The following is a 26,939-nucleotide window of genomic DNA, read 5'->3' as shown; positions in this document are numbered from 1 at the left end:
GAAATGCAATCGATGTTTTTAGCGCCACTCTACGATTGTCAAATGATAAACGGATTTTTACAATAAAAAACATTTAATCATACTATTTATATATACTAATACTAATACAAACCAATTAATTTCCTGTAAATCGTTTATTTTAGTTAGAAAACCCATTTAATTGCGACTGTAAGAGGGCGAATTTAAAAAGTTTGTCAATTATCTCAGACATTTATCTTATATACATTTAAACAGCACTATAAAAACACTTTAAAGCAAATCAATGGATGTTATTATTATTATTTTTGTGTTATTAAATTGTGCACCGTTGCACATATTTTTTTAGGATGAAGAAAATAAAAGCATAAGCTTTTTAAGTTATAAGTTATAAAACATAAAAGATCTATAATAGGCACGTCTGGTCTTGTTTAAATTTGTTTTAAAATTAAATTATTTAAATAACTATTATAAGTTTAGCTATAAACAAAGGAAACGGAAGATCATTTTTTTATCAACATGAGTTGTTATCTTTTAAAATTTTTTGATCCTTTGGAGAGAAAGATTATAGCTTTTAAAGTTGAGTATTTGTTTTCAATAGTAACATTAAATCCTGACTGGTTACAAACAAATTAATTATGTTTACATTTTTTTTAATTTTTCAATTTTTTTAACCAATTTTTTTTTGGAAAACATCAAATAAAACCAGTAAATATTTACCGTAATTCGATATAAAAGCATCGATGCTATCGATGTCCCATTGATTTTTTCCAACACTTCTCGCAGTGTTGAGAAGGTAAAGTGGAATAAACAAAATGCAAGTTCAACCTGAGATAAAACAATTAGCCATGCCGAATAGCCGTTGATAAAAGCCTTTTAAGACAAGCCCCTGGGATCCGGCCAAGATGGAACGGTTCGCTTTCAAGATCGACGCGGCCCTCAAGGCGAATCTCTGCAAGATCTGTCGGCTGTGCGGCATTGACAATCCCCAAAAAGTGAACATACTGCTGCCAAATGAGGGCGAACCTATCGACCTGGACGAGCCCAGAATGTCCCAGAAGATCTACGAACTGGTGGGCTTCACGGTGAGTGGCTACTCAAGTTAATCCTTGCCCAGGTGAACCAACGCCCTTTCCCTTTGCAGGTGTCCGTGGACGACAAAATGCCACAGACAATGTGCAGCCAGTGCGTGGATAAAATCAATGATTTTTATGAGTTTCGGGAAATGTGCTATGCCACCAATAAGCAAACTAGAAACCTGCTGGGACTGAAGCAAATAGAGCCTGCAAAGGTTTGTAACCTATATATATTTATTGAAGTTAATGACATTATTTTACCCCCACCACAGCTCATGGATTTTAGGCCCATGGTTAAGGAGGAATCGCACATTTCTGGAGCAGCTGCCAAACGCGGCAGGAAGCGTAAGGGTGACGATACGACTTGGCCAAGGAGTAACCTTATTCCCAAGCAGCCGGTCAAGAAGGAGCCATTTGTGTGGCACAAGAAGCAGAAGCTGCAGCCTGCACAAACGGCGCACTTACAGCCCAAAACAGAGCCTGAAATGTAACTATAATAAGCCTTGATAAGGTTCCTTTTAGTTAACACGCTTCTTTTTCCAACTCCAGCAAAGAGGAGCCCGCTGAATCGGAGAGCAGCCTCAAGGGTGCATGGAAAAAAGTAGGCCGCAAGTCCATTTGCAGCGTTTGCGGGGAGAAGTTCCTCAGCAAGGAGCTGGCCGACGAGCACAAGAGTCTGGTGCATGTGCCCTCTATACCCCGCTACATGTGCAACGCCTGCAACCAGACGCACCACAACCAGAGCGACATACGAGCCCATCAGCTGTGGCACAAGCTCTCGAAGACGCCCTACAAGTGTCCCGTGTGCGATACCAGCGTTGCCAATGCCTATGCCTTTGCGCGCCACATGCGCGAGCACACACCGCCCACGCCCGTCCAGCTGCTCGTCCTGGACCGGGAGTGTCCGCTGTGCAAGAAGACCTTCGTCACGAACTTCTTCTACAACACTCACCGCTGTGCCATCCGCAAACGCAAGTGTGGCGGCTGCAGTCGCGCCCTAAACACCGAAGCGGCCTACATGCGCCATGCCCCAACCTGCGCGAAGATTTATCTCAATCACTCGAAGCACATCATGCCCGAGACGGTGACCAATGAGGCCCAGATGCGCATCACGAATGAGGTAGAGGAAGAGCTGCTGGGCCTTCCCCCGGCCACCACTGTGCCGCCGGATTTCGTGATAGATGAGGGCATGCTTCCGGTTGTAGTCCTGGAGCGCCTGTCATCACCTCTGCTGCGGGCTTCGGCTGGAGAAAATCGACTGGGTGCCACCAAAAGCAGAAATAGCGAAAGGGTTTCGTCCAAGAGCTACTTAAAGCGAATGGACCAGTTGCTCAAGAACACGATGAGCACCCTGGTCAGCATCAAGCATGAGCCGGAGGTGCATATTAATGACACGGGACCAGCGCCAGAGCAGGCCGAGAGCGAACCCGAGCCGGATGAACCACCTGGTTTTGAAGACGATTTCCGGGCGGCAAACGATGACAGTGAAGAGGAAGCACAAACAGAGGAGGCCCTGGAACGGCAATCCGCTGAAGCTACTGTTACAGCCTCTGCCAGTGACGATGTGCCTAGTGTATCGGTCAAACAGGAGCCTGAGGATGATGCCTATGACAAGCAGATGGGCGTGAAGCAGGAGCCTTTGAAGCTTAAGCTTAAAATAACGAAGAATCACGGAAAGTTGAACTCTTCGCTTATAGATGAACTGGATGAGGCGGGCCAGGCATCTGGCAGAAGCATCAAAAAGAAAAAGAAACGGAAGCACAAGGAACGGGAGAAGGAGGCACCGGCGGAGGCAGAAAACTGTCGAACAGAATCTCAGGATCAGCAGCCCGCGGTTAGAATCAAACAAGAACCCGTCGATTATCCTCCCGAGGCCACTGTCATGACCACTATTCCCATGACGCAGTTCGAGAGCAATTTCAATGAAAACCAACAACGCGAGGGAGATGATGACGATATGGCCCTTCCGCAGGAAGATGTTAAGCCCAATCGCATGGAGCTTGATCGTATGATGCAGATCTCACATGTGGCCAGTGGCGTGGATATGGCAGAAGAGGCAATGCCCTTGGAGAGGGCCCAAGAAGCCACTGCCGATGAACCTCAGGCGGACGAGCAGCTGAAAAAGAAGTTCCCGCCGAAGGTTACGCCCGTAAAGTCCACTGCACGCAAAAGCACTGGAGGAGCTCAACGGAAGGTGCCTTCGCCTCCGCAGCAGACTCATCTGCCGCAGATCGTAGCTGTGGTGAGTGGCGAGTCGGCAGCTAACATGATTCCGAATGTTTCCATCAAGCCGGAGCCGCGAAATCGGGGCTATGGGGACGAGGAGCCAGAGGAGCAACAAGACAACACCGAAGAGATTAATCACAACGACAAGATGGAGGAGGAAGATGCCTACATTAAAAGTTTAGATCTAAATAACTTAAATATAAAACAGGAGAAGGACTTGGATATTTCTGAGTCAGAGCCCATGCTTTGTAACGGACTAAATAAGGGCGATGGCGGCGACGACGATGGAAACGAGGACAGTGCATCATCGGCCGACGAAGCCGAGGAAGCTATAGAGGAGGACGAAGAAGTGCGCATCTATCGTGAAATCGAGCTGCCACCTTTGGAACCCCAAGGCGAGCAGGAGCCGGAGGAGACTTCACACAGATTACAAGTGGAACCAGTGAGAATGGACACAGAGGCTTTAGTTGCATTGCCAGCCGAAGAAACTCCACCGCAAACTCCGCAAAAGCCACAGGCCCCTGGATTTAGCTTGGTCATAACCAATATCTGCAGTCAAGCCGCTTCGGAAGAAGTTGGAGGTTATGCTTCGAACTTTGAAAACCCTTCGCCCCTTGCCAGCGAAAGCAAATCTTTAGCAGATGAGCATCGATCCGGTACACAGGAAAGTCCATCGCCTTCTGCAAAAGACATACCTTCTGAAGCGGTCAATCAATTCCACGGAAATCTCGAAGCTGAACCGCTCACGGCTATAGAGACCCAGCCTTTGGTGGATGCGCCCTCCATCCTTGAAGATGGAAGACAGTCTCTTGCAGTTTTGGTACCTGACCATGAAATTCCTCTAACTGCAGCAAACGATGAGGATACTTCCCACCTTGGCGCCGAACTTCAATCCTCCAACCTTGCTGTTGAAGATGTCTCCATAGCAAACGGTGGCTCTAATCTTGAAGAAGAGTCAGCTTCTCCTGCTGAGAATCAATACCCTTGTGCTCCTTTGCTTATTGATGATCCACCCGTCGGTAACGAAAATGAATCCCTACCAAGTGGAAGCTCTACACCGCGTAACCTTGGAATCGATATACCTGAGAACCGCACCGCTGAACCCAGTCATTCACACTTGTCTCATGAACCCTCGGAATCCCCCAAAAAACCAGGCCATGTAGACTCTCTGGTAACAGTTTCCCTTAATGCTCCCAAAGACAGTGAAGCACAGGCCATGCCCACGTGCGATGCAGCTAACATAGAAATTAATTACACATGCGACGAGGAGCAGCAGAATGTGCTCAACCATGAGCTCTCGGAGCAGCAACAGGCTCCTGTGGAAGATGGGCAGCTACTGTTCCTCGAGGAGCAGCCGGCCTTACTGGAGGAGATGCCACCGGGACCCTCGGCCGGGCCGATTGAGGAGACTGAGAATCGCATAAATGAGCAGCAGCAGGACCTGAATCAAGAGGAGCAGCGGCCACTCCGCTGCCAGGCCAACGACGACTCCAATATCAACGAAATCGCCGAGAACAATAATAATGCCAACATCGAGCGCGAACTGCAAGATGATGCGCTCGGGGCTCAGGAAAACGTAAATCAATAGACTACGGTTAGCTGATAGGGCCATACCCAATATACGATTGCATGTTTTTCCTCAGTTCAAAATTGTAAATACGTAAGGAATGGTAAATCATGCTTTGGTAATTGCGCAGAATCGGAGCGACAACAGCCCGAGCTTATAATTTATACCATGGATTGCGAATAAACTTTTTACGGATAGCATTAGTTTTAAGTTAGATATACACAACTTTATTACATAAATTAATGGCTTATATATTAGCATATGTAAGTAATATGTATTGAAATACATAAATCGCACAAAACTCTTTAGACATGCGTACATATTAATCCAAAATCTGATCCACATAAATTTCTCGCTCTGACAAGCTTATTGGGTTTAGTTGTTTCGAAAATGTCACGAAAAAACATACAAATACGTAATCTTGATTTAAATACAAACACACAGAAGAAAAATGACTACAAGTTTGCATTAAATGCACTCGAACTAAAAAGAAAATACTTATGAGTTACTAGGTCATTAATCGATTGGGCGTAACTGGATGTACTAGACGGCCCTAGCGGACCCATCTGATCCCGAGGAAGCCTGGTGGTCGAGATGAATTGGATACATCGCCTATTTGATTGGTTTAGCCACACGTATTACATTAGTTAATTATTATTTCAACAAGTAGTGAATTATTACTGAGCAAACTTGTAAATTTAGTATATGGTTAATTGCGGGCAAATCTATTAGTTTAAATATTGTATTTGAATAATTCTCAACTGTGGCTCCATTAAGCGTCGTAGTCACAGTTTATATTTCCTTTGATCCTTTCCATTTGTTATAGATTTATAAAATATATTCACTATAATAAATTTCTATCGCTCAGTTTACAGTTTTTCAGTTCGCAGACAAGGTGAATTTCTAGGTTTTCACAAACTCGTTTTACATTTTGGTGTTCTCAAGTTTTTGGCACAGTAGTCTGAACATATATTTATATCATTATGATCGTTCATATTTAATTGAGCAGCTTTATGGATATGCATGCAAATGTGATTCGGAACAAACGAAAGCGGGCAAATGCTGATAAAACGTTCTTAATTTGTGATTATCCTTTAGTACTTTTCGCGTTTGTTAAACTCATACAATTAAATTAAAGAGGTATGAAAATTCACTAACAGTATTTACAGGGATTTATCCAACGATAAACCAAAATGCCAAAGCACGAATTAAATTATTGCTTATATTTGGAATAGTGTCTGCCTGCCCCCATATCGCATCGTGTCATCCGTAGCTCCCTTAGTCCCACTCGCCCTCGTTGTCCGACGACTCGGTCTCGTCCTCGTCCGAGTGTATGGCGTTGCCACGTGCTGCCAGCGCCCGGCGCAGTGCATCAGCCAGGGCGTCGGTACCGCCTCCGTTTTCGCTGTTCCGCTGGCTTCCCAGCTCTCGCTCCTTGGCCGGCTTCAAGACGGTGCCCTGGCGGATGTCCTTCATCAGATCGCTGCGAGAATCGCCACTGCCAGTGCTGAGGGCAGCAGTGTCCACTTTCTGTTGGGAGAAGTCACATAAAAATAATTTTAGAGTTAGTATTATGCATTTTTAAAACAAAAAAAATCACTGAAGTATTCAAATAATAATAATAACCATCTAAAAGATCTGTGCTTTAGATGTCATATCAATTTATATTTTAATTGTTTCCGATTTTTATAAGAATGCCAAATTAATTATGATAACTTTCATTGTATTAGTCCTATATTAGTTAACTATAAATTAAAATAATTATTTGTATTATTTTTAGTACTTATCATTATTAAACAATTTCTATTAAAACACCTATTCGTTTTTGTTAAATGAAATGTAGTAATAAAGTGAGTGTTAATCACTACGAACCAATCAACCGCCCGTTCACTCACCTTCAGTTGGGTTCCCTTGCGTATGGCGTCCATGAGTGCATTGCGTGGATCTGGAGCCGCTGGAGCGGCGGGAGCTGCTGGCCGGGCTGCTTGATTGGGTGCGTGCGTGGTCGTGATGACGGGGATCTCTCCCACTGGCATGGGCGGGGGCGGTGGTGGTGGCACCGCCGCGGCTGCTGGTGGTGGCGGCGGTGGTGGTGGGGGCTGCCATGGAAAAGCAATTATTGGTTGTCCATTTTAATCGGCACAAGATTAGAGACTTACCGCTACGACGGGCGCACTGACTGGCGGCGGCGGTGGTGGTGCGGAGCTGATGGGTGGTGGCCTGCTAGGTGGTGGAGGAGCTCGCGAGGCGCCCGGCACAGTGACGGGCACTGGCGGCGGTGGCTGTCTCGCCGGCGGCGGAGGTGCAGTTCTTTGGTTGCCATTCTGATTGGATTAGATGAAAAGGAGGAATAATTTCTGTAATGCTTAATAACTTCAGGAGAGCACTCACAGAAGGATGACGGGTTGGCACCGGTGGCGGCATGGGAGGCGTTGTTTCTGTCGGGGATTCCACGCTATCCTGCTTCACAGAGGCCAACACATTGTTGCTCTGTATAAAGTCGTAGATGAAGGCGCGTGTGTCCCTATCCTTCAGTTCCGACTCGGAGACACCGGCCTTGAGGAAGAACTCGTTCAGCACCTGGTCGTTCTCGTTGCCCGTCAGATCGAATCCCTTGTCCGCATCCCAGCCCACGTGGCTGATGTGCACGAAGTTCGTCGGCTGGCTGATGTCCGCCTTGGTCACCTTGCGCTTCTTGTCCTTCGCCTGGTTGCCCATGCCAAAGCTGCTGGACAGGAAGTTCTTCGACTGCGCTGGCGCCGGCGTCAGTGTCACCGAGTTGATCTTGTTGTTGCGCAACTGAACGCCATCCGTGGCGGAGAAACCGCCCTGCATGGGCGGTGGCCTGGCCGGCTCCCGCTGCACCGCAGGCAGTGGAGCATTGGGCGCCTGCTGGCTCTTCTGCCGGTTGCGCTTCTCCTGCCGCTTCCGGTTGCGCGTCTCGATGGTGGCGTCCACAATGCGGAAGAAAGAGTCGCACTCCTCCTCGGAGACAAAGTTCAGACCCACATGACCATCCTGAAAAGTATTTATAAAGTAAAGGATACTCTTCTTAAAAAGGGATTGACAGAAATACTTACACTGCCCTCGAAGGTTAGGAGGAAGGGCCTCGACTTGACCACCTGCATGCCATCGTAGATCTCGTGCTCCCAGATCAGCTCGTTCTTGATCAGGCAGTAGGCTCGCATGAAGTAGGATCGTATGGCGCTGTCCTTCACAAAGCAGACGACTCCCGTGTGCCGCTTCTTCCAGTGGGCATGGGCACTGCCCTCCGTCTTGTAGATCTGCACCACGGCGGTGTTCAGCGTCTGAAAGTGGAGCAAGCACAAAAGATTGCGTTATGACCATCGATAGAAAGGCCCCCGGGCGATTATCTAATGCGGCCGAACAAAAGCCTTCCAACACCTTCAGTTTGCGCCTCATTTGAATGCAACTATCAATCCGCAGCGAACTCAATGAACTGTCGCGCTCGAGCTGAAAAACTCATCTGACTTTCGGTTTCGCTAGTTTCTGGCCAGGCCGAGTCGATGGCCCCCACTGAGTGTTGACTCTTTTGAATACCGATTAGCCTGCCCTGGCCAGCTCTTGCAGCAACTGCAGCCGGGAGTTGGCTGGATGGCCACTGCCGCCGCTTAAGATGGGGAGCACGTAGCTCCGGTTGATGGAGGGCGTAAGTCTAGTCGCTGGACATTAGTCTAGTGGAGACCTCTCCGCCGATCGGTGCAAATACTGCTGAAGTGCAACGGAAACACATAATGTGCACAGGGAAAAACGGAGTATATTACAAGATCTGTTCTATAACAAAGGGTATTTTCAAAGTTCACTTTCAAGAGTGTTTGTCTAGAAAAGTTCCATCTTGATAATGGCTGCATTTATAAGGAACTCAAATATTTTCATTAAATGTTATTTGTTTTAGATATTCCTTTATTAAATTGAGTCTATTATATATACAGAAAAAACAGAAATATACTATTTCCTAACTTAATATTGGGTTCCTTTATCAAGAACAGTTCCTTCTTGATTATGTACAAGTATGATATAAAACTCGGATACAAAAGAAGTTCTTATTGATGAAGAATTGTTTCCCGTGTGCCCCTTTTGCGATGGAAGACGTCGTTTATGACCCAGACAGGAAACACTGGCGACAGATGGAAAAGTGCAGGATGCCATAGAATTGCCGCATGAGGACACTTGCCAAAAGTATAATATAAAATAAGCTTTGCCGCCAAAAAAGTCAAGGCAAAGCGTTCTTAATTTCGTGCACATTTCCCCAGCAAGGACACGGAAATTACTCGTGCTCTTTAAAGGCCGATAAAAGTGAGTGTGTGATTTGTGGCCCTAACATTTGGCATTTGACCGAGGCCAGAGACTGACCCTCTTTACTAATTGATGGCGTTGATCCAAAAAGCGTTACGTGCTGGTAATTGAAACACTGCAGCCGAACAGCTGAACAGCCGAACAGTAATCCAACATTATCAATTAATGGACATTAGAGATGGACGCATGGACGGATGGATGGATGGGTAGATGGGTGGATGGGCAATGGCCATGCAGAAGCGTTTGCAGCTGACCTTTGGCTCAAATAAAAGAGAAAGAGACATTGACGATCCAGTGGATTTTATAAAGCTCTATGTGGATGTGGATGCTTTCCAGCCCACACACATTCGCACGGCGCACGGCTCACAACTTGTATCTGAATATCTGGCAAGTGCGAATTTGTGAACATTTGAATTTTTATTGGATGCTTAGCTTCGGATTTTTACTCGCCGCGTTCGAGTGTGGACACACATAAGTAGCATTGTAAAATGATGTCTTGCCTTCTACGTACAAGCTGCTGTTTCTTTTGAAAAGCATTAAAATCGATGGAAAACCAGCGGCAACAAAAAGTGGTCATTGCCACCGAACGTTGGCCAGCAAAAAGCGGGTTAAAGGGGGGCCTCAGAGGGGTTAAGGGGATGGGCCAGGGGTCTTAGCGGTTTAAATAAACCCAAATGGGCCAAGCGGTAAAAATACCCATACGCCCTGTGGTCTCTTCATTATGTCACCTTATAAATAAGCATTTATCTAGCTATCTATAGCCACCACTTAATTCGCAATATATTTAAAGAATGCCAATGCTATTTCTAGATTTTTAACAAACTTGTGTATACAATGAGTCAGCCTAACACTTTGCCACTTCCGTTGTTGGGAAATTCTTTTTTTCTCTGGAAAGTAATCAAAATCAACTAATTATTCAGCTATCAGCTTTGGATCTGGCAAAATGCAAACATTAGAAAGTCCGGCTTGTGCAGAAAAATGCGTTAAATAAGTGTATACAAATAAATGCGAGCAAATGTTGCGACAAACGACTGGCAAACCACAATAACAACATCGGGTTTACTAAGCTGGAGCTTTGAGTGTTATCACACGATGAATGTGACACTATGTCATCCCCTACAAAAGGCAGGGAGTATACGATACGCGGAAAACCAGATATAGTACGGTGATTGATGGTATGATACAGCCTGCTCTTAAAAAATAGCAGGTAATCTTTTTCTTTATTTCAGAAAGAAAGGCATTTCCAAAACATTTGGGATTATGCATATAGTTTATAGATTGGAATTACATTCCAACAAAATAGTGACCCTATAAGCAGTATTTCTCAGTACACTATGTATAGACTTTTTAAGGCTTGGTCTTAGGTAATCTTTTACTTATCTCAGAGAGTGGGGCATTTCAAGATCCCTTGATAATACCATTAAAACAGAGACTCTATAAGTAGTAATTGTGGTCAATAAACTATGAGGAAAAATATTAAAAATGGTCCTAAGTGAGTGGGTTTTTTCTGCATGAACATGGAGGGGCTAACTACCTTAAGCGGCGGTTAGCTGCCTTACTTTGGCCGGGTTCAAATGCATTTGGAAATGCGTTTTGTCAATGGAAAGTTGCGAATTAGCAAAGCGTGAATTGCGAGTCGAAATGAGCGATTTTCCCATGTTGTGCACACCATAATTATCCGAATAACGGCCGCCGTTAATGGTCACATTCCGAGTTTCCACGCCAGTTTCAGGGCATTCTTATCGCACTTGGCATTGGCCGGTGATTCGCATCGGGCGGATGGATTGATAAGATAAGGCAGGGCCCCAAATAACAAGCGACTTATCGCGGCGACCCAATGAGGCGCAGAACCCAAAGGCTCAGGTTTCTCTTTCATTTTGCACCAGAATTCGCCTTGGCACACCAATAAAGTGCGGGAAAATGGAGTAAAAAGTATAAAAAACTAATCAAGAAGTGCAAACAATTGCGTTTGAGCCAGTTGCTGATAGAGTACTAGCAATGATAGGTAAATATTAGTAATGCCAGCAAAGTCTAACGAATGGTTCTAGCAGCGCAGGAAAATCTGTATTTACTTGTAATAGGGATTCAGGGGAAATTACAAGGTAATGCATTGAAGAAAAAGATACATTGAGACGATAATAATATATTATTCATTGCTTTATGGTTCTGCATGAAAATTGGTTTATTTTCTTTTATCTATAAGGCCAATAGAACAGCTTTGTAATAATGATTCATGTTTGTTTTTTTGAAGAGCAGTATGCTCATTAATTTTAATGGCTATCTGCATTGAGTCAACTAGACTTCCCAGCTATAAAAATAAATAGTTCTTTACTTTAAGATTAAAGGCGGAGAGAATCCCAGTTGCAAAATAGTTAGGAACCTTTTAGTTTTCAAAGTGCATTTCATTATAATATTTCTATAAACATTCTTTTCCGAATTTTAAAAGTTCTTTAGGTTCCCGCTCCTTATCACCGACTGGAACCAGAAACCATTAGATTATGCTAAGTGAAATTGGGTAAACAAGCCAGCAGCAGCTGTCGACCGATGGATGATATAGGGTTACCGAGGTTCTGCGAAGCGGCGCATAATATTCGCACATGATGGGCGACGCCACTTGAGCCGCAGGAAGTGCTTCATCAAGCTCTGGGATTTATGCGGCGGGGGAGAAGGAATTACACTCGTGTCATTGCCTAATTATTAATCGGACCCCGTTGGGGGGAAGTGATTATGCATCACCAGCACTCACCTGACACTTCTTGCCCAGCAGCCTGAAGACGGCCTCGTTCTCCTCCTGGGTGAGCAGCGTGCTGGCGGCATTGACCTTCGCCCGCGGACCGTCCTGCGACCTCATACCGCTGCTCATCTGGCCGGAGTCGATGGATCTGGGTCTGGAGCTGGATCTGGGGATCTGGGCTGGTTTCCCTGCACAGTGCGACACAACACGCTCGTTATTGTATGGCGAAAACAATACGCAAATGAACAAAAGCTAAATGTATTAATTTAATATCACAATACACAGGCGACCCCGAAAAAAGAAGGATGATAACAATAAAGCCACTCAAAATTACAGTCGAACTCCTATAAACCGAACTGGGGCTTGGAAATTTGGAGTTATCGAGGTAACGAGTCTTGGAACCACATATTTCGACAGTGCGTTGAGTAATTTAGGGTTTGAGTTATGGAAATTGGGTTGTTTTGGATCGAAATTTTGGATCCAAAACGTGTATAACCCTTCGATGAGTTATGTTATTGTTCGATCTATGGATTATAAGATCCTATAAATCTAACTGGGTTTCGGAAATTTAGAGTTATCTTGTCTTGGAACTTAATATTTCGACAGTGTATTGAGTAATTCAGGGTTTGAGTTATGGAATTTGGGTTGTATTGGATTGTTTTAAAGCGAAAACTTGTTGAGTAACCCAGATAAATAATGTTATTGTTCGATCTATAGTTTATATTGAAATCTATAGATCTCTATTACAGTTTTTACTGAGTTATTTAAGTCAAACTTGAACGATTAATGTCATTGTTTGAACTTTTGTTTTTCACAGTGTATGGCGAATGAAGAGTCGATCTACAGGGCGTTTGAGTTATGGAGGTGCCACTGTCTGGGGGAAAGATCCACAACTGTATTTCGCCCTGGAATTTCTGGGGTTTCGAACCGATGGGCCGTATTGTCTTTGGGGTTTCGAATGGTTTTTCAACCCGAATTACGGCCAAGAGCGCGAGCGAGCGAGAGACCTGCCGTTGGCTATGACGATGTAGCTGGTTATGATGGGGCCGCGAGCGGATCGTATCGGCTGGTCTGAGTCACGGTTCCCCAGAGAGCTGGAAATCGGAAACAGTCAGCCAGCCAGCTGCGTTCGAGTGTGTGGGCAAGACCAGCAGCAGCGACTCTTCGAAAAAGAGCCCTTATCTTTGGCGAAAGGCACTGATTAGGTTTGCGCATGTTTCTGTGATACATGCACACTGGTCTGGGTTACCCAACATGCGGCCCTTGGCCCTGGCCACTCCATTTCCACTCGCAAATCGCAGGACTGTGACAACACCTGTCCGCTGCGCCAGGTGGGGTGAAAATGTAAATAGACGCTGCTGCTGGTGGAAAGTACATATGTGGCCGTGTGGATGGCCAGGGTGTGGGTCCGACGACGGGGTCTCAAGGTCTCGGGGGGCGCTCGGGGCTTGCGACTTGAGTTTCCCAGGCTGGGGGGGGTCACCCATTGATTTTTTGCCTTATTTTCGTGCACTTTTTCACTCTTTTCTTTGCGTTTCTTTTTTTCCCACACAACACACACCAGAAAATCTCTGCACGCTGCCTGTAGTTTCTGGCCCTGCGGTCTCCGGGTTCTTTGACGGGGAGGCTCTACTGTGCGCGCGTCCGCGTCATCGACAGCATGGTGTTAGAAAGCGAGCTCGTTGTTTTCTCCGGGAAGATTCGCCTTTTCGCGGACGTACTGCTAGTTTGTTTATTTGGCACTCAGCTATTCTTTATCGAATATCCCTGGGTTGCTTTCGGTATATTCGCAAACATACCAAAACACAAATGGAAAATACCGAAAATCTTACAAACGGTAACGCTGAAATGGTTGGTGGGTGTCTTTGCTAGCACAGCGGAGACACAGCCCTCACAACAGGTCCATCCCAATAACCGTTTCAAATCTAGGTCCTCTTAAATTAAATATTTTCAAAGATCTCATGAATCGACGCAAATAATACAATCCAGAATAAATTTCATATAATTTTTTATTGACAAAAAGCATATTTCGATTTATTAATATTAAAAATGGTTAATAATCGCATTGGATCGGTAAAAACTAAAACGCAAATGATTGGCTTAATACAAAAGCTGTTTTCTAAAACGATTACCCTTAAGTAGCTAAATCATATAAAAGAATACTTAAAAAGCTGTGACTACAAAAGGTGATTTTTCTCTCTCTTCAGATATTTGGTGTTTGCATAAGGAAGCCAGGGGCATATTAAACTTAGAAAATAATCCCAATTCAGGTCCGTTTCGAAAAACAGATGTGCAATTCAAGTATCTCCCCAGTTCCGGGAAAAGCCCTCTAACTAAGTGTAAAAGTATAATCAGAATACATATTGGACTTGGTAAACCCTTCCTAATTAACCCAGTTTTGGAGACCGAGTTTAATATTAATGTGTCAAATCGCGTATATTGTACACATGTTGAAAGGCCTGATCTAGTGTATATATGCAATACATTTGGCTACACACGATCGGGAGCTCGGTGGCCCCCCATCTGACTGTGACTTGGATTAGTTTGAAGTTACTAGGAGTTTGCGCTAACTCTATGCTAGACTGGTTGCTTACAAAGGTTTTAGGGACTACGTGTATAAAGTAAAAGGAGAGTAGTATGTCGGTTACATAGTATAAGTATGTATATTGCCTCCTATCCTAAAAACTCTTTGATTTTAACTCTGACTTTAGCTCTGCTTGTGGATGTGGACCTGTGCGTGTTCCGTTCCTAAAAAATGCGTGTCAAATACAGTCCTCTCAGTCCAGACTCCACTCCGAGAATCTCTTAAACCTGGCTAATTTGTGATTATGTAAGGTAAGCGGAAACATTGCTCTCCTGACTAAAGTTCCCTTTACTTCCGGGCTCCCACCACCGGCAACTTTGACTTGACTGCTACTGCTCCTCCTCCCCCAGCTGCTGCTGCTGCTGGATTGGGACTGTTATCAAAAGTCGAGCTGCGCAGGAGCGTCGGCTTGGCTGCATTTCCGTTGAGCGTATTGGAAGATTTGGTTTTCTGCGACTTCAGGTTGGCTGACGATTGCTTGGTCTTGGCCTCGTCCACTCTCTTCCAGATATTGGCAATCCGGCTCTGGGCCTGATTGATCTTGGCCGCCGCTGCGGCGGCTGCACTGCTGCCATTTAGATTGGAATTGCTGCGGGATGGAGGCGTGGTGCACGACACCCGGGCGGAAGCCACTCGCGATGCAGCCGGGGACTTGGCCCCTGCTAATCGCAGACTAGTATTGGCCCTCTGGGGCGTCACTCGGCGTGCTGGCGCCACGCCAATCCTCTTGGGAGAGCCAGCTTTCGATGGTGAGTCACCGCCCGTTGTGGTTTTCTTTGTCGGCAGCTTCGAGGCGCGATGACCGGGACTGGTTTGCTGAGCTGGCTTTGCCTCCACCACGGGCACCTGAACATTGGAGTTCGTGGGCTCGTCCTTGACAAAGGTTCCCTGTCGCTCCAAGCGAGGGGGAGTGGGTTCCGGTGGCGGCGTTGGCTTCTTCTTCGCTGGTAGCCTTGCCCCTGCTCCACCAGGGACCACACTGCGTTTGGCAATCGTGGGAGAAAGGGTTTTCTTCTTGGCCGATGCGGCACTGCCTCCACTGCGTTGACTCTGCATGCTGTAGGGTGATACGTACGCTGGCTTCTTGCGACCACGAACCAATTTTACGGCCGTGGCAGGTTCCAGAGTTGTGGGTTTGGCAACAGAGGACTTAATTTCCACAATTGGCGGGGGAGGAGGCAGCTGCGCGGGCTCCTGGCCATCGCATGACTCCGTCTCCGAGTTTTGATCGCACTCTGGGGATTCGCCCGCCTCTTCTGGAGGGTCAGCCACCTCGCACGTCTCCCGACCTTGTCCAATATTGATGTCGGTGATGTACGTAAACTGCTGCATCATTGCTCGAATGGAGGACAGCTGTTCGCTAGGGCAATCATCGGGTTGGGGTTGAATCAAAGCCCGAGGACACTCAATCAACTGGGTCTTGTACCGCTCTGCACTGCCCCTCCTCCGGCCATTAGCACGCGGCGAGGGCGTGGCCACAGGAACGGGCGTCTCCACAATCTCGATCTGCAGCGTTTCATTGGCCTCCAGGGCCTCCATCTCACAGCTGGTGGCTATGGTGTAGGTCTTGTAGCGATCTTTGGTGAGACGTCGCTTCTGTTTCGGGGTGAGCGAACGCCGATTGGGCGATGGAGTGGATCCATGTTTGGGCGTGGATTCCGCCGAGCTGTAGTCGTTCATCGTGGCATCCTCATCTTCATCGAAGCAACTTTGGAGGACCGTCAGCGTTTGGTCATCGCATGCAGCCGTCTCGTAGTTGGACACCGAAATAGTGGTGGCCATGCTGCAATCCTGCTCGCCATCGGCCACCTCCGACTGTATACTATCCACACTGATCATGGAGTCTAGCAGCTCGTCCATCAACGAGGGCGGCTTGATGTTGTCCAGCAGATTGCAGCTGGAGTTCACGCTCTCCGCACTGCCCGCCAGGTGGCCCAAGGCGCGTCTAGCCACCAAATTGGCGGGAAAAATTTTCCTCGCAAATCTGGGACTCTTGCTGGGCAACTGCTGGCGCAGCGAGCTCGGCTGGGAGTGCTCCTGGTAGCAGCTGTTGAGCGATTCCATACCCGATGGTGGACGCACGTTATCCAGATCCAAACTGTTCATACTGAAGGTCATCTCGGTGTTATCCTCATCGGTAGCAGCGGGCTGGAGAAGATTTTCCGCCAGAGCACGTGCCTCAAATGCAATCATTGTCGAGTTGGTCATCATGGAGGCACTGGTTCCGTTGAAGAGCAGCCTTTGTGGCTCCAATCGGACACCAGCGTTCTGAACCTGCCCGCCCAACTGGAAGTTGAGCCCTCCCGATGATCCGGAGTAGCTGTCAGGTTGTCCATTAACCAGGGTATCCGTTTCGCCTTCTAGAGACGCTGGCTGCTGTTCATTCGTGGGTGTGACCTCGGCCAGCTGATGCAACGATTTTGCCTGTGTGACATCTTCATCCAGGCTTAGGGAAGCCAAAAGCGGAGCCGTTTGGCTCACGCTGGGGAAGCTCACATCATTGGGACAGGTGTGCTCGTTCCACGTGTTGTTGCTGCTGGTGTTCTTGTGGCTGTTGCTGCTGCTGTGATTGTTGCTACTGCTGCGCAACTGTTCCGCCGAGGTGACAAACTCCATGGTCAACCGCTCGACGGACTTAAGCATCAGGTCGGGATCCTTGTGCTTCTCGCTTGCCCCAGAAATGCATGTTTCGTTGGGAGCACTGTCCAACCTGACCATGGTCTCCATGATGAAGGACTGATTCGATTCATCGCTGGAGCGATCTTCCGAGTCCAGGTCCTTAGACCCAATAGCGGTCTCGAGATCGTTCTGACTCGCGCTCCCGCTCCCTTGATCTGGAGCTACTGGACTTCTTGCTGTGTCGGTGACGGTGGCGATGGTGTCGATAGGATTCGGGAGGATGGGGCTGCTCGGGGACGGCGGCTGGTGCGGATTGCTGGTGGCGTGCGCTTTCTGCTCTACGTCTGGAGCTGCTGTGCTGTGGGCACTTGCTGATGTAGTAGCTGCCATTGGGTGACACGGTTCCAATGCAGCCGCAGACGTAGCCAGGACGTTTTTTGGCACGGCGTTGATCTTCTTCGAGATGCCCGTATTGATGCACTCCTGCAGCAGTTTCTCGTCCTTGCGCTCTCTCTCCCGCTCCCGGTGATGATGGTGATGGTGGTGATGACGCTGACGCTTGGGCTGTCCACCCGATGGCAGCTGAACCGGCAACGAGTCGAATTGCTTAAGATTGGGATTCGACTGGGCGGAGGGTGCTCCTACAATGGGCTGCTCCTGCAACTGTTGAGCCCTGGCACCGGGCTCCTTGGACTTGTACATGCCCTTGAGGATGCACAGCTCAAACAGCGACTTTGATTGGTTATCATTGGAGTCGCTGGAATCCACGGAACTGTAGGATTCCTGCTGCTGCTGGCTCTTGCGGACTGTCATCGCCGAATTCAAGGAGCCGGCCGAGGTGGCCGCATTGATGGCTATGGGCTGCGAGGAGCTTAGCGAGCTGGAGCGCTTGCCGTTCGAGCTGAAGCCAAGATTCGATTTCGGTCTATTGCAACCAGCGGCAATAGCCTAGAAAAATTAGGGATGTCATTTAAAATGGGTTTAATTTGGGTTTAAGCTCAAAGATTACCTGACTCAGTAGATTGGTGTCATCCTCCGAGTCAATGGATAGAGAACTCAGCGAATCGTCTTGCCAATGCGGCGGTCTTCGGACTTGCTCCTGCCTTTCGGGCTTTGAATCCGATCCTGGCTTGGGATTCACGTTGGATCTGTTGGGAATTGATAGGGATTAGAACAATTTATCTTTTATTTATATCATCTTCTCTCACTTGAACCACCATTTAATATTAAAGCAAAACATTATTCAGGTATATTTTTTGATAATATGAATATTAATTTGATGATTTGATTTGATATCAAAGCAGAGCCTACTATATCTTTCATTCAGGAATTCTAAGTAAAATTACGAATCATCGGTTTTTTTTACAGCTTGCTTTATGATTTTATAAAAGAAATTCAAAGATCTTTTGAGATCACTACTCACGATACGGTTTCCTTAAGCTCCACAGCTGGTCCAACGAGACTAGAACCCACGGTTAGATTTGAAAGGCCAGAGACCACAGAGAAGTTGCAAGGACTGTCCTCCACCAAGAACTTGTTCATCTCATCGGCGGAGGGCAGGTAGCCGGGCAATTGGTTTCCACCACGTCGAAGCATGGCTATGGGATCCACAGCTGCTTCAGTTAGGGGTTTCTTCATGCCATCACGGATGCACTGCTGCAGGAGGTTACCCGCTGCTCCACCGCAGTCAGAGGCATTCGAGGACACATCGTCGGATAGCTGATGCGCGTAAATGTGTGCCTGACCAGAAGTGGTTACCTCCTTGGGGTCATTAGAGCTCATGGAGATGGCCGAAAGATTGGTGTTACTGGCCACCTTGGAGAGCAAGGCTGGCGTATCCTCGGTGCAGTAGCTACGAATGGTCTCCTCAGCCACGTCCACTTCGGGGACCACAGCTGCGGATTTCACAACCTCAGCGGGCTTCCGTTGCATGCCCATGTTGATGCAGTTGGCCAAGAGGAGCTCATCCTCGTTGTCCTCTTCGGCCACACTCGCTGGAGCCTTTTCATCGTCCGCTATGCTGAGGTTACTCAAACTGGTGGCCGTTGAGAATTGAGCCGGAGTATGCTCCACATTGAAGCTGCTGAGGTCATCCTCGAAAACGCTGCGCAGTGGCTGCAGGCTGGCGGGGATTACAGCTGGTGGAGAGTCCACATTCGGTCCTGATCCAGCCACACTGTTGCGCCTTGGAGATTGCGGCATACTCTGCGTGGGCGAATCTGGGATCTCCGATGGGGAGATCACCCCACTGGCCAGGCGACTAAAGTCACTCACCACAGAGCTCTTATCATCGCAGTTGGCCACGTCCACATCCGGATCGTGGACCAGAGAATCCATAGAGCTGCGTCTCGAAAACATTAGAGGGGTTTCCAAAGCTGAATTGGCCTGCGTAGAAGGTTTAGCCAGCACCTGCTCTGCTGGCTGGGATTCCAGCTCCTCTTGTTTCTCCGACTTGGGTTTGATTTCTGCTTCAGCACCCACCGAAGCCTGGTTGGCTTTTCCGGACTCATCCAGACTGCTCAGCGAATCGTAGCGACTAAAGTAGCCAGGAGTTCCCTCCTCGCAATAATTGATGGGTTTCTCTGGGGTATATGAACCAGAGCCGCATTGCGACAGCTTGGGCAGCTTTTTGGGAGCTCCCTCCTTGGAAGCCACCTCCCTGGCTTCCGGTTTCACATCCGCTTCCGCTTTAGCAGTGACCCTAAGATCCGTGACGGAAGCTGCATTGGATATAACATAAGGAGTATCTTCGGTCTGATAGCATTTAACACTGTCGTCCAGAATCAGCAGGATCTCTTGGCCCTCGGATTTCACGGGAGCCGTCTCAGCAGGCGGTGTTATGGTACTCTTTTGGGCCCCCGCCGATCCTGATATGTCCATGTCGGATTCAAGTTGGTTCTCCGCATAGCGAAGGCTAAAGTCCGTGGGCTGATCGAGGTCCGTTTCCTGATATGTCGAGGTCTTGGTGGCATTCTCACTGTACTTCACAGAGTAGTCAATGGGCTGCTCCTCAGTGGCCTCTGTATCTTGTTCCATTTCCAGATCAAAGTCCGTCATCTTGGGCTTCACCTTGCGATGGGCATCCGAAGCTGAGGCGGAGCGGATTAGGTGATCATAGGCACAGTCCGATTTGGCCGAGTAAACTGAATCCCTGCTCTCACTCTTCGTAAGCATTGCCGAGCGGGTTAAACGCGGCACAGCCGGATGACGTCTGGATGAACTGGAAGCCCGTTCCTTGCTTGGTTTTCCACCCGTGTCCAGATTTTCGCACGTCTCCGCCGTGTGCCGCTCACCCAGCTCCTGCTGCAGTGCCTTGGCCTTGCGCGCCTCCAAAGTGGGCAATGCCTTCAGACCCATCGAGCGGGCAATGGGATCTAGCTGGTGATGATTTTGGACAGCCGGTCGGAAGTTCAATAGATTCTTCAGAGCCGAAGAGCTGCCCTCTGAGATCATGGCGTGCTTGGAGTGGATTAGCGAACGCAGCATGGGCACGGCCCCATTGTCCCACAGGAACTTCTGATCCTCGGGCGAACGAGCCGACAGATTCCACAGGGTTCCACAGGAGTTACTGACCACCGTCAGGCTTTCGGATTTCAGCTGCTGCAGCAGAATGGCCAGGCAGTTGTGCTGGCGCAGGATCTGCCGATACGGTTCGCACACCGCAATGTGGCTGGACACGTTCCGCAGAATGCCACCTGCATTCTCGATGATCTTTAGCGTTTTGCTGGGACCCTCGTAGCTGAGCATCCCCACAAGGAATGCCAGCGCTCCGTCCACAGCACAGAACTCCGCTTTATTGGTGCTGCAGTGCGCCGAGAGATTCCACAGGGCCGAGAGTATGGCCTTCAGCGTGTTTTCACTCTTATTCCGCATGGCCGCCAAGGCTAGCGCCGTCACAGTTCCAATCTCGTTGAGCACAGCCTTCATGTTGCTGTCCGCCCGCCAGGAGAGATTGCGCAGCACGCTGGCCGTCACCTGGAGCAGATCGTCCGGCGCAGAGTCCAATTGGGCCACCAGGGCCTCCATAAACTGCTTCTGCCCGCACAACAACGCCTTGTTGTTCTCATCCCCGAAGGTCAGATTGGTAAGGGCCATCAAGGCGTATCTCCGCAGCGAATTGCAGCACTGATCCTCCGGCTTGGGTCCGTGGACAGCATGATCCAGATGCACCAGGTTGGGAATCGCGTGCAGCGCTCCCAGTTCGCACATGGCGTGCCGGTGCTCCTCGTCAAAGCTGACCTTCATCAGCGACGAGATGGCGGCCAGCGGATGACGATCAGAGTCATCGGCAATGGCCTCGCCGCCACTCTGGAGCAGCGTCTTCAGGAAGGAGCAGTAGTCGACGATCTGATCCAGCAGGCGCAGCACCTTGGCCTCCCGCCTGCCCGACTTCTCATCCGGGTGACTGTGCACCACATTGTGCAGGGCCTGCCCGGCGCACTTCCTCACCTCCTGATCGTTGTCCGGGGCGTGCATCATCTGGACCAGGAGCGGCATGCAGCCAGAGCGTCGCAGGGTGGCGCAGCTTTGAGCATTTCCCGATAGCTCCAAGAACTTTTTGGCCATTTCGAGGGGATCATTTGAGCCGAGCATGGAGAGCAGAGAGTAGACACACTCCACCTTGGAGCCCAAGGTGGCTTCCACGGCCGATGAGGTGTAGCGCTCGTCAAAGCTGGTCGTCCAGGCCGCTCCCTTGGGCAACCTGGGAGCAGGAGCAGGCGAATCTCCATCCAGGAATCTGGAGAGGGTGTAAGATGGTTCTTTGCTGCGCGAGGGACGACCTGCGCTGGCCGGGGAGCCACTTCCATTCCTCGGTGGCAGTTCCTCCAGCTGCTGCTGCTGAGCCGACTGCCGCTCAAAGTTCCTGTCCAGGCTGCGATGCTCCCTCATCTCCCGCAGCTCCTGGGCCAGCATATAGTCCGGCGGAATGGGATTCTCGTCCAGAAAGTGCTTGGCCGTCGGCTTCTTGCCCACGGCTCCAGATCCCAGACCAGCTCCGCTTTGGGTGAAGTGCAGCGTGTTGTCGTCCTGAGTGAACTCCTTCTTTGTGTAGCCACTGGCGGCCAACTCGTAATCACTGACTTCGCCATCGCGCTCGTACTTCTTGTCCATCTTGAGCTGCTCCCCGGAACTTGCCCCAAAGCCATCCTCATAGTCCGGCGGCGGCACTGCATCGTAGTCGAGGAAGTGGGGCTTGCGATCCGGCACCGAGTCCACATCCACATCGTCTAGGCTCAGCCCGGCGATGCCCTCCTCCAGATCGGGCGTCAGCGTTGGCTCCAACATGGTGGGGATCGGGGACTGGGATTCTCACAGGTCCGAGTCAATGCTCCATGGCCTGCAAGAAGATGGGGTAAAACCGAAGTGAGAGGCGGCGCAATTGAGACTTTATAAATTGCTATAAATTTAGTGCCGGACCAGGGCGTGGGCTAATTATAGACGCTCCAACACTCTGCCCGCCAAACCCTGTAATAATCCGCCGAGCCAAACTGAAATAGAGACGAATCGCCTAGCTGCATGGGATAGGTACATATATCACGTATCCAGTGTGGGCAGTGCTCGGCAATGCAGCCGGATAAGGTGGAGGCTAGGTTGAGGAGCTTCCAAAAGGAAATTCAACTAGTCACTGAAGATGAGAAACAACTTTCCCACTGTGTAGGAGTGGGTTGAACATAAAATATATCTTAAGGTTAAGTATAAGTTCATATATTGCAGTTTCTAAAACCTTTCGACATTGTGGAACTGTTATAATGATATTTCAGTGCCCAGTTTTTCTTGAGAATGGAACCTTATGACCAGGATATTCGTATTTTTAGTTAAACACTTGTCCATACAGCGCCTAAACTTAACCCATCACGATCATATGACTCGTTTTATGATCGATGGCAACTGTGTATGTCAGCTCTGTGATATAATAATCCTGATACGATAAATGTTATCTCGCAGGGGTGAAGTCACTTAGCAAAATGTAAAGGAATGATCTCAGGTTTCAAGTTCTTGTTTTACGAACCCTAATGAATGAAAATGGTTGATTGATTCAATAATTCACTTCTTAGGTTCTCAAGTTCACTGGCTACTTGTTAAGATATACTTTCCCAAGTGGTTTCCCAAAAAGAATTCGGTTTATTGTGAAGAACCTCTAGATTGTCTGGCTCTAACGCGGTGTAACTTAATCATCGGCCCAACTTTCAGGTGGTGCCAACAACAATAGCAAACAAGCAGCTAAATCATTATCATGATTAGCTCGAGCTGCATCTTTTAGAAAGTTAGCGGAATTTCCAGTGCATGAAAAAGATACAGATGCGTTTCCAGCAGATATATTATACTGCCGTTGTTGTTGCTACACACACTCCACACACACCGAGCAGAAGACACATTTCTCATTTGAGCTGCCGTTGAATTATGTGCAAATGCAATTTGGTGCAGCACTTCTTTTTAGTTGTTATTGTAGCGTAAAATTGAGCATGGACAGACGTAGATGTAGGTACATAAATATGTAAGTGCACAGGGAGAAATTAGGCCTCAGAATTCAGAAATATCTTGAGAAAATATTTAAATCATTAGGTTATTAAAGTCACCTACCAAATGAACAATATGTACATAATAAAATGCTTTAAGGGAGATACTATTCTGTTTTTGGTATGAGATCTTTTTTTAATACAATCTTTATATGGTTATATTGATATATCTGACTAATGTGTTAATATTTCAAAAAGATTTTCCCCTTTCTGTGGTATAAAAAGGGTACTTTTATTTCTCCGGTGTACCCAGTCCCACTCAAAGATTTCAAGTGGTTTGGGATTGGGAATGACCCGGGTCGTGTACCAGTTCTCGCTCCGCACAAGTCAATTCCTTCAAGCTCCAATTGGCAAATTAATCAAATTTTAATTGCGACCAACTTATGGAGAGGGAAAAAGCTCGAAAAGTGGCAACCGCAATTTGAGTGGCTGTGAAATGCAAATCGCTTGTGTAACAGCGGAAATGCATCCATCGCGTCCATTCGAATGGAATGCCGGACCGGCCCGCAGTGGCCAATCATTCATCATTCATCGTCGATTGTTTGCCTGGGCCTTAACCCAAATGTAAGCACTTATAACTAGCCATATCAGTCGCTCGATAAGGCCCTGCGGCTCCACTCGACCGCCGATTAACACCCGGCAATATCTGTGATTTCGATGCCAAGAATTCTGAAGACGGGCAGCCGCAGTTCGATGAATCAACGATCCGCGAATTAGACAAATCAGCCCGCCATATAGAGATACTACATATGCATGTGCCGGCGAGAGGGCCGCCAAGAATGCGAAAATATGCGTCACTTGTCTAGCCGAAGAGCTCCGCCGTCCCCCAGAGACGACTCCTCGTGTCATTAACCGGGCAGCCAGGCACATATGTAGGGGACCCCTCAGCCCGGGCACAATGGAAACAATTGAGGACGAAGCGAAAGAAATTAAAATGAGTTCGCTGCCCACGCTTAAAAAAAATTATAATAAATAACTATTGTTTGTATTTTAATGGATTAGAAAGTGAGTCAGTGGCAGTAACAGTCAAAAATATTTATTTTTAGTCAGCGAATTTTGTTTTCAATTTGCGGAGATAAAGGCTTTTCAATAATAAGTGTGTATCATTTGAGGTTTGACGCATACCATTTCGAGTTAAAAGTTTAGGACAAGACTTTTTTGGACATAGGAAATCAATTTTTTGATAGGAGAAGGGAAACTTCCCGCCAAATAATCAAAATATTTGATGACAAACTTTTTTAAAGGTGTTTAATAACTTGAATAATTAAATCAAGATGTGATCAATACCATTTTTGGTAGTCTGTTGTTTTGTATTTATAGAACCTAATGGATCTGGGCCTTATTTTGATAATAAAATGTTAATCTTTCGCCATACCTTATAGAGTGTATGATTTAACTATGATTTTAATTTGTATTTGATATATTTACAACAAAAATTCTTTCTATCGTAGCCTAAGTTGGTGTAACTACAGGAAAGAGTGAGGTTCAACACCGACTCCTATTCGAACGAATGAACCAATTTTTTTCGGACATTCATCTATTTTACCTTTTGGGGGTAGGTTTTCTGCCATCAACCCCTGGAACGGTTCAGGCAAAAATTAAATACATTTAGACCTTCAATTGGAACCCCTCAAGTAAATCAACAATTTAACCCCCATTCTGCGCATTCCACCCACTGTGCGGCTTTTGGCTTGGCACACATTTTGCATACCAAATATTCGCGGCAGAATTATCAAAGAAAGAGGAACTGATGATTTACAGGGGGATGGAGGGTGGAAAAGCCAATGGATGGTGATGCTGGAACCCAGAGCCATTAAACAGAGGCGCACAGGGAAATGTGCGCGAAAATATTAAATAATAAAAACTACAAACCTACAAACTACTTAAAATTTATGTCGATGTGTACTTGTGATTTTCGTATGGGCATTTATGAGCTGGTTTAATGAACGTGTTTTTGTTGCTTTGGTGTCTCTGCCGCCGCGAGATGATGATTATGTAAATTGTGGAAAAGTAAAAGGGAAACTAAATACGAGCGCATTCGGTGTGGAATTGTGTTGTTTCACTCCGCTGTTTGCTGTTTGCAATGCTCGTAGCCGTGTAAAACAATCGAGCGTGCCGATATTATGCTATTTTCCTCAATGCGGTGATTAATTATGCCCGCGGTGAAATTGGAAATGGGCACTGGAAGTGGTCGAAAATAGTTATCAATTAGGCGTGCCACAATCACCGTTGCAGCTGTTGGAAGGCAGCAACAACGGAAACAACAGAAACACAAAACACAGTGCGTTTTCCCACTGATAAAGGAGCACGCACACACACGAGCACACAGCACACCCACACTCGGGCGCAGTCGCATTCTGATTGGGACCTTTATTGATTTTTCCTGTAAAAGGAATCGGCAGGAAAACAGGAATTTGCAGTTTGCACACACAGTTTTATCACTTTGGTCTTCCAGGCCTACACACACACACACTGATTTCCCCATTATAAGGTACACATTTATTGAGTAAACATTCTGCGTTTTATTGTCAGGCCAAAAAAGAACAATTCCAATTGGAAGAGGCAGCGACTATACTCCCACACACACTCCGAAGATTCTCCACTCTTTTTGGCGTACCTTGACTAAAACTGTTTCTCCAGCAGCTGACACATTGCGCGGCTTATCACTTTGTTTGTCTTTGCCCGGAGATATTGCTACTATTTGAGTTCTTAGTTCATTTCGCGACAAAACAAATACGAAACGCGCCCGAACCCAGAGTCCGCTTATCATCAACAAAATTGCGACCAACCGCGACGACTGTGTGACCGTTAATGGATTTTCGAAAAATCTTCTTATAGTTAGTGATGGGAAAGGTGTATAAAAATAACAATATATCGATAATATTGATTCGATATTTTATATATTTATTTGTTTAAATTATAACTTTAGAAGGTAAAATAAGTTTAAACGAACAAAAAAAACTCCTACTTTAACTCTACTTTAAGATAACATATCAGTAACATAGGAAGGCTGTGAGTAATTGATGAAAAAACATCTTTAAACTTATATTAACTTTAAAGCGAAAAAAATGTTACTTCAGTTACATTTCGATCTTTTTTAGCATTGTTCTGTAAATAAGCACAAAAGTAGTTTTTAACCATTTAATTATTATGTTGTTTAAGTTTAAATTTTAAGGTCTAGTTTAAATTTACACGTAGATAAGTGGAGTTTCAACCCATACGCTCAAAAAAGCCATCAAGATTAATTTTAATAATTTAAAAAATTTTATAGTTCTTAGTGCTAAATACATGCGTTTAAGGCTAAAAATATTCAATAATTTAT

The 26,939-nt window shown here is 47.0% G+C and overlaps 3 protein-coding genes and 1 long non-coding RNA gene across 5 annotated transcripts; 2 read left to right on the top strand and 2 right to left on the bottom strand.

The window, feature by feature from the left end:
- The first annotated feature begins 771 nt into the window (after nt 1-771).
- On the top strand, nt 772-5,137 carry LOC108024659 (uncharacterized). Its single transcript, XM_017094720.3, has 4 exons — nt 772-1,061; nt 1,121-1,267; nt 1,325-1,539; nt 1,602-5,137. Exons 1-4 carry the CDS (start codon nt 882-884, stop codon nt 4,864-4,866), a joined length of 3,807 nt encoding a protein of 1,268 aa, XP_016950209.1. The 5' UTR covers nt 772-881; the 3' UTR covers nt 4,867-5,137.
- On the bottom strand, nt 5,046-13,659 carry LOC108024660 (actin nucleation-promoting factor WASL). 2 transcript variants are annotated; one of them, XM_017094722.3, is made up of 7 exons: nt 13,458-13,659; nt 11,909-12,084; nt 7,926-8,153; nt 7,237-7,863; nt 7,005-7,169; nt 6,741-6,944; nt 5,046-6,375 (listed from the first exon to the last, which is right to left on the bottom strand). In XM_017094722.3, the coding sequence occupies exons 2-7, from the start codon at nt 12,023-12,025 to the stop codon at nt 6,124-6,126; spliced, it is 1,593 nt and encodes a 530-aa protein (XP_016950211.1). In that variant the 5' UTR covers nt 12,026-12,084; nt 13,458-13,659; the 3' UTR covers nt 5,046-6,123. The 2 variants fall into 2 exon arrangements, with proteins under 2 accessions (XP_016950211.1, XP_016950213.1); XM_017094724.3 differs by lacking the exons at nt 11,909-12,084; nt 13,458-13,659 and adding an exon at nt 8,251-8,283.
- LOC127011613 (uncharacterized) lies at nt 11,010-12,237 on the top strand. Its single transcript, XR_007764749.1, has 2 exons — nt 11,010-11,167; nt 11,609-12,237. It is a non-coding gene; the product is annotated as an uncharacterized LOC127011613 (long non-coding RNA).
- Nucleotides 13,660-13,887: 228 nt separating the features above from the next.
- Nucleotides 13,888-26,413, bottom strand: LOC108024636 (adenomatous polyposis coli protein). Its single transcript, XM_017094681.3, has 4 exons — nt 26,235-26,413; nt 18,523-22,437; nt 18,109-18,247; nt 13,888-18,047 (listed from the first exon to the last, which is right to left on the bottom strand). The coding sequence occupies exons 2-4, from the start codon at nt 22,383-22,385 to the stop codon at nt 14,769-14,771; spliced, it is 7,281 nt and encodes a 2,426-aa protein (XP_016950170.1). The 5' UTR covers nt 22,386-22,437; nt 26,235-26,413; the 3' UTR covers nt 13,888-14,768.
- Between the last annotated feature and the right edge of the window lie 526 nt (nt 26,414-26,939).

Source organism: Drosophila biarmipes, chromosome 3R, assembly GCF_025231255.1.
Source record: "Drosophila biarmipes strain raj3 chromosome 3R, RU_DBia_V1.1, whole genome shotgun sequence".
Lineage (NCBI taxonomy): Eukaryota > Metazoa > Arthropoda > Insecta > Diptera > Drosophilidae > Drosophila > Drosophila biarmipes.
The sequence above is the reverse complement of the archived record's forward strand: the minus strand, read 5'-3'. Positions and strand labels throughout refer to the sequence as shown.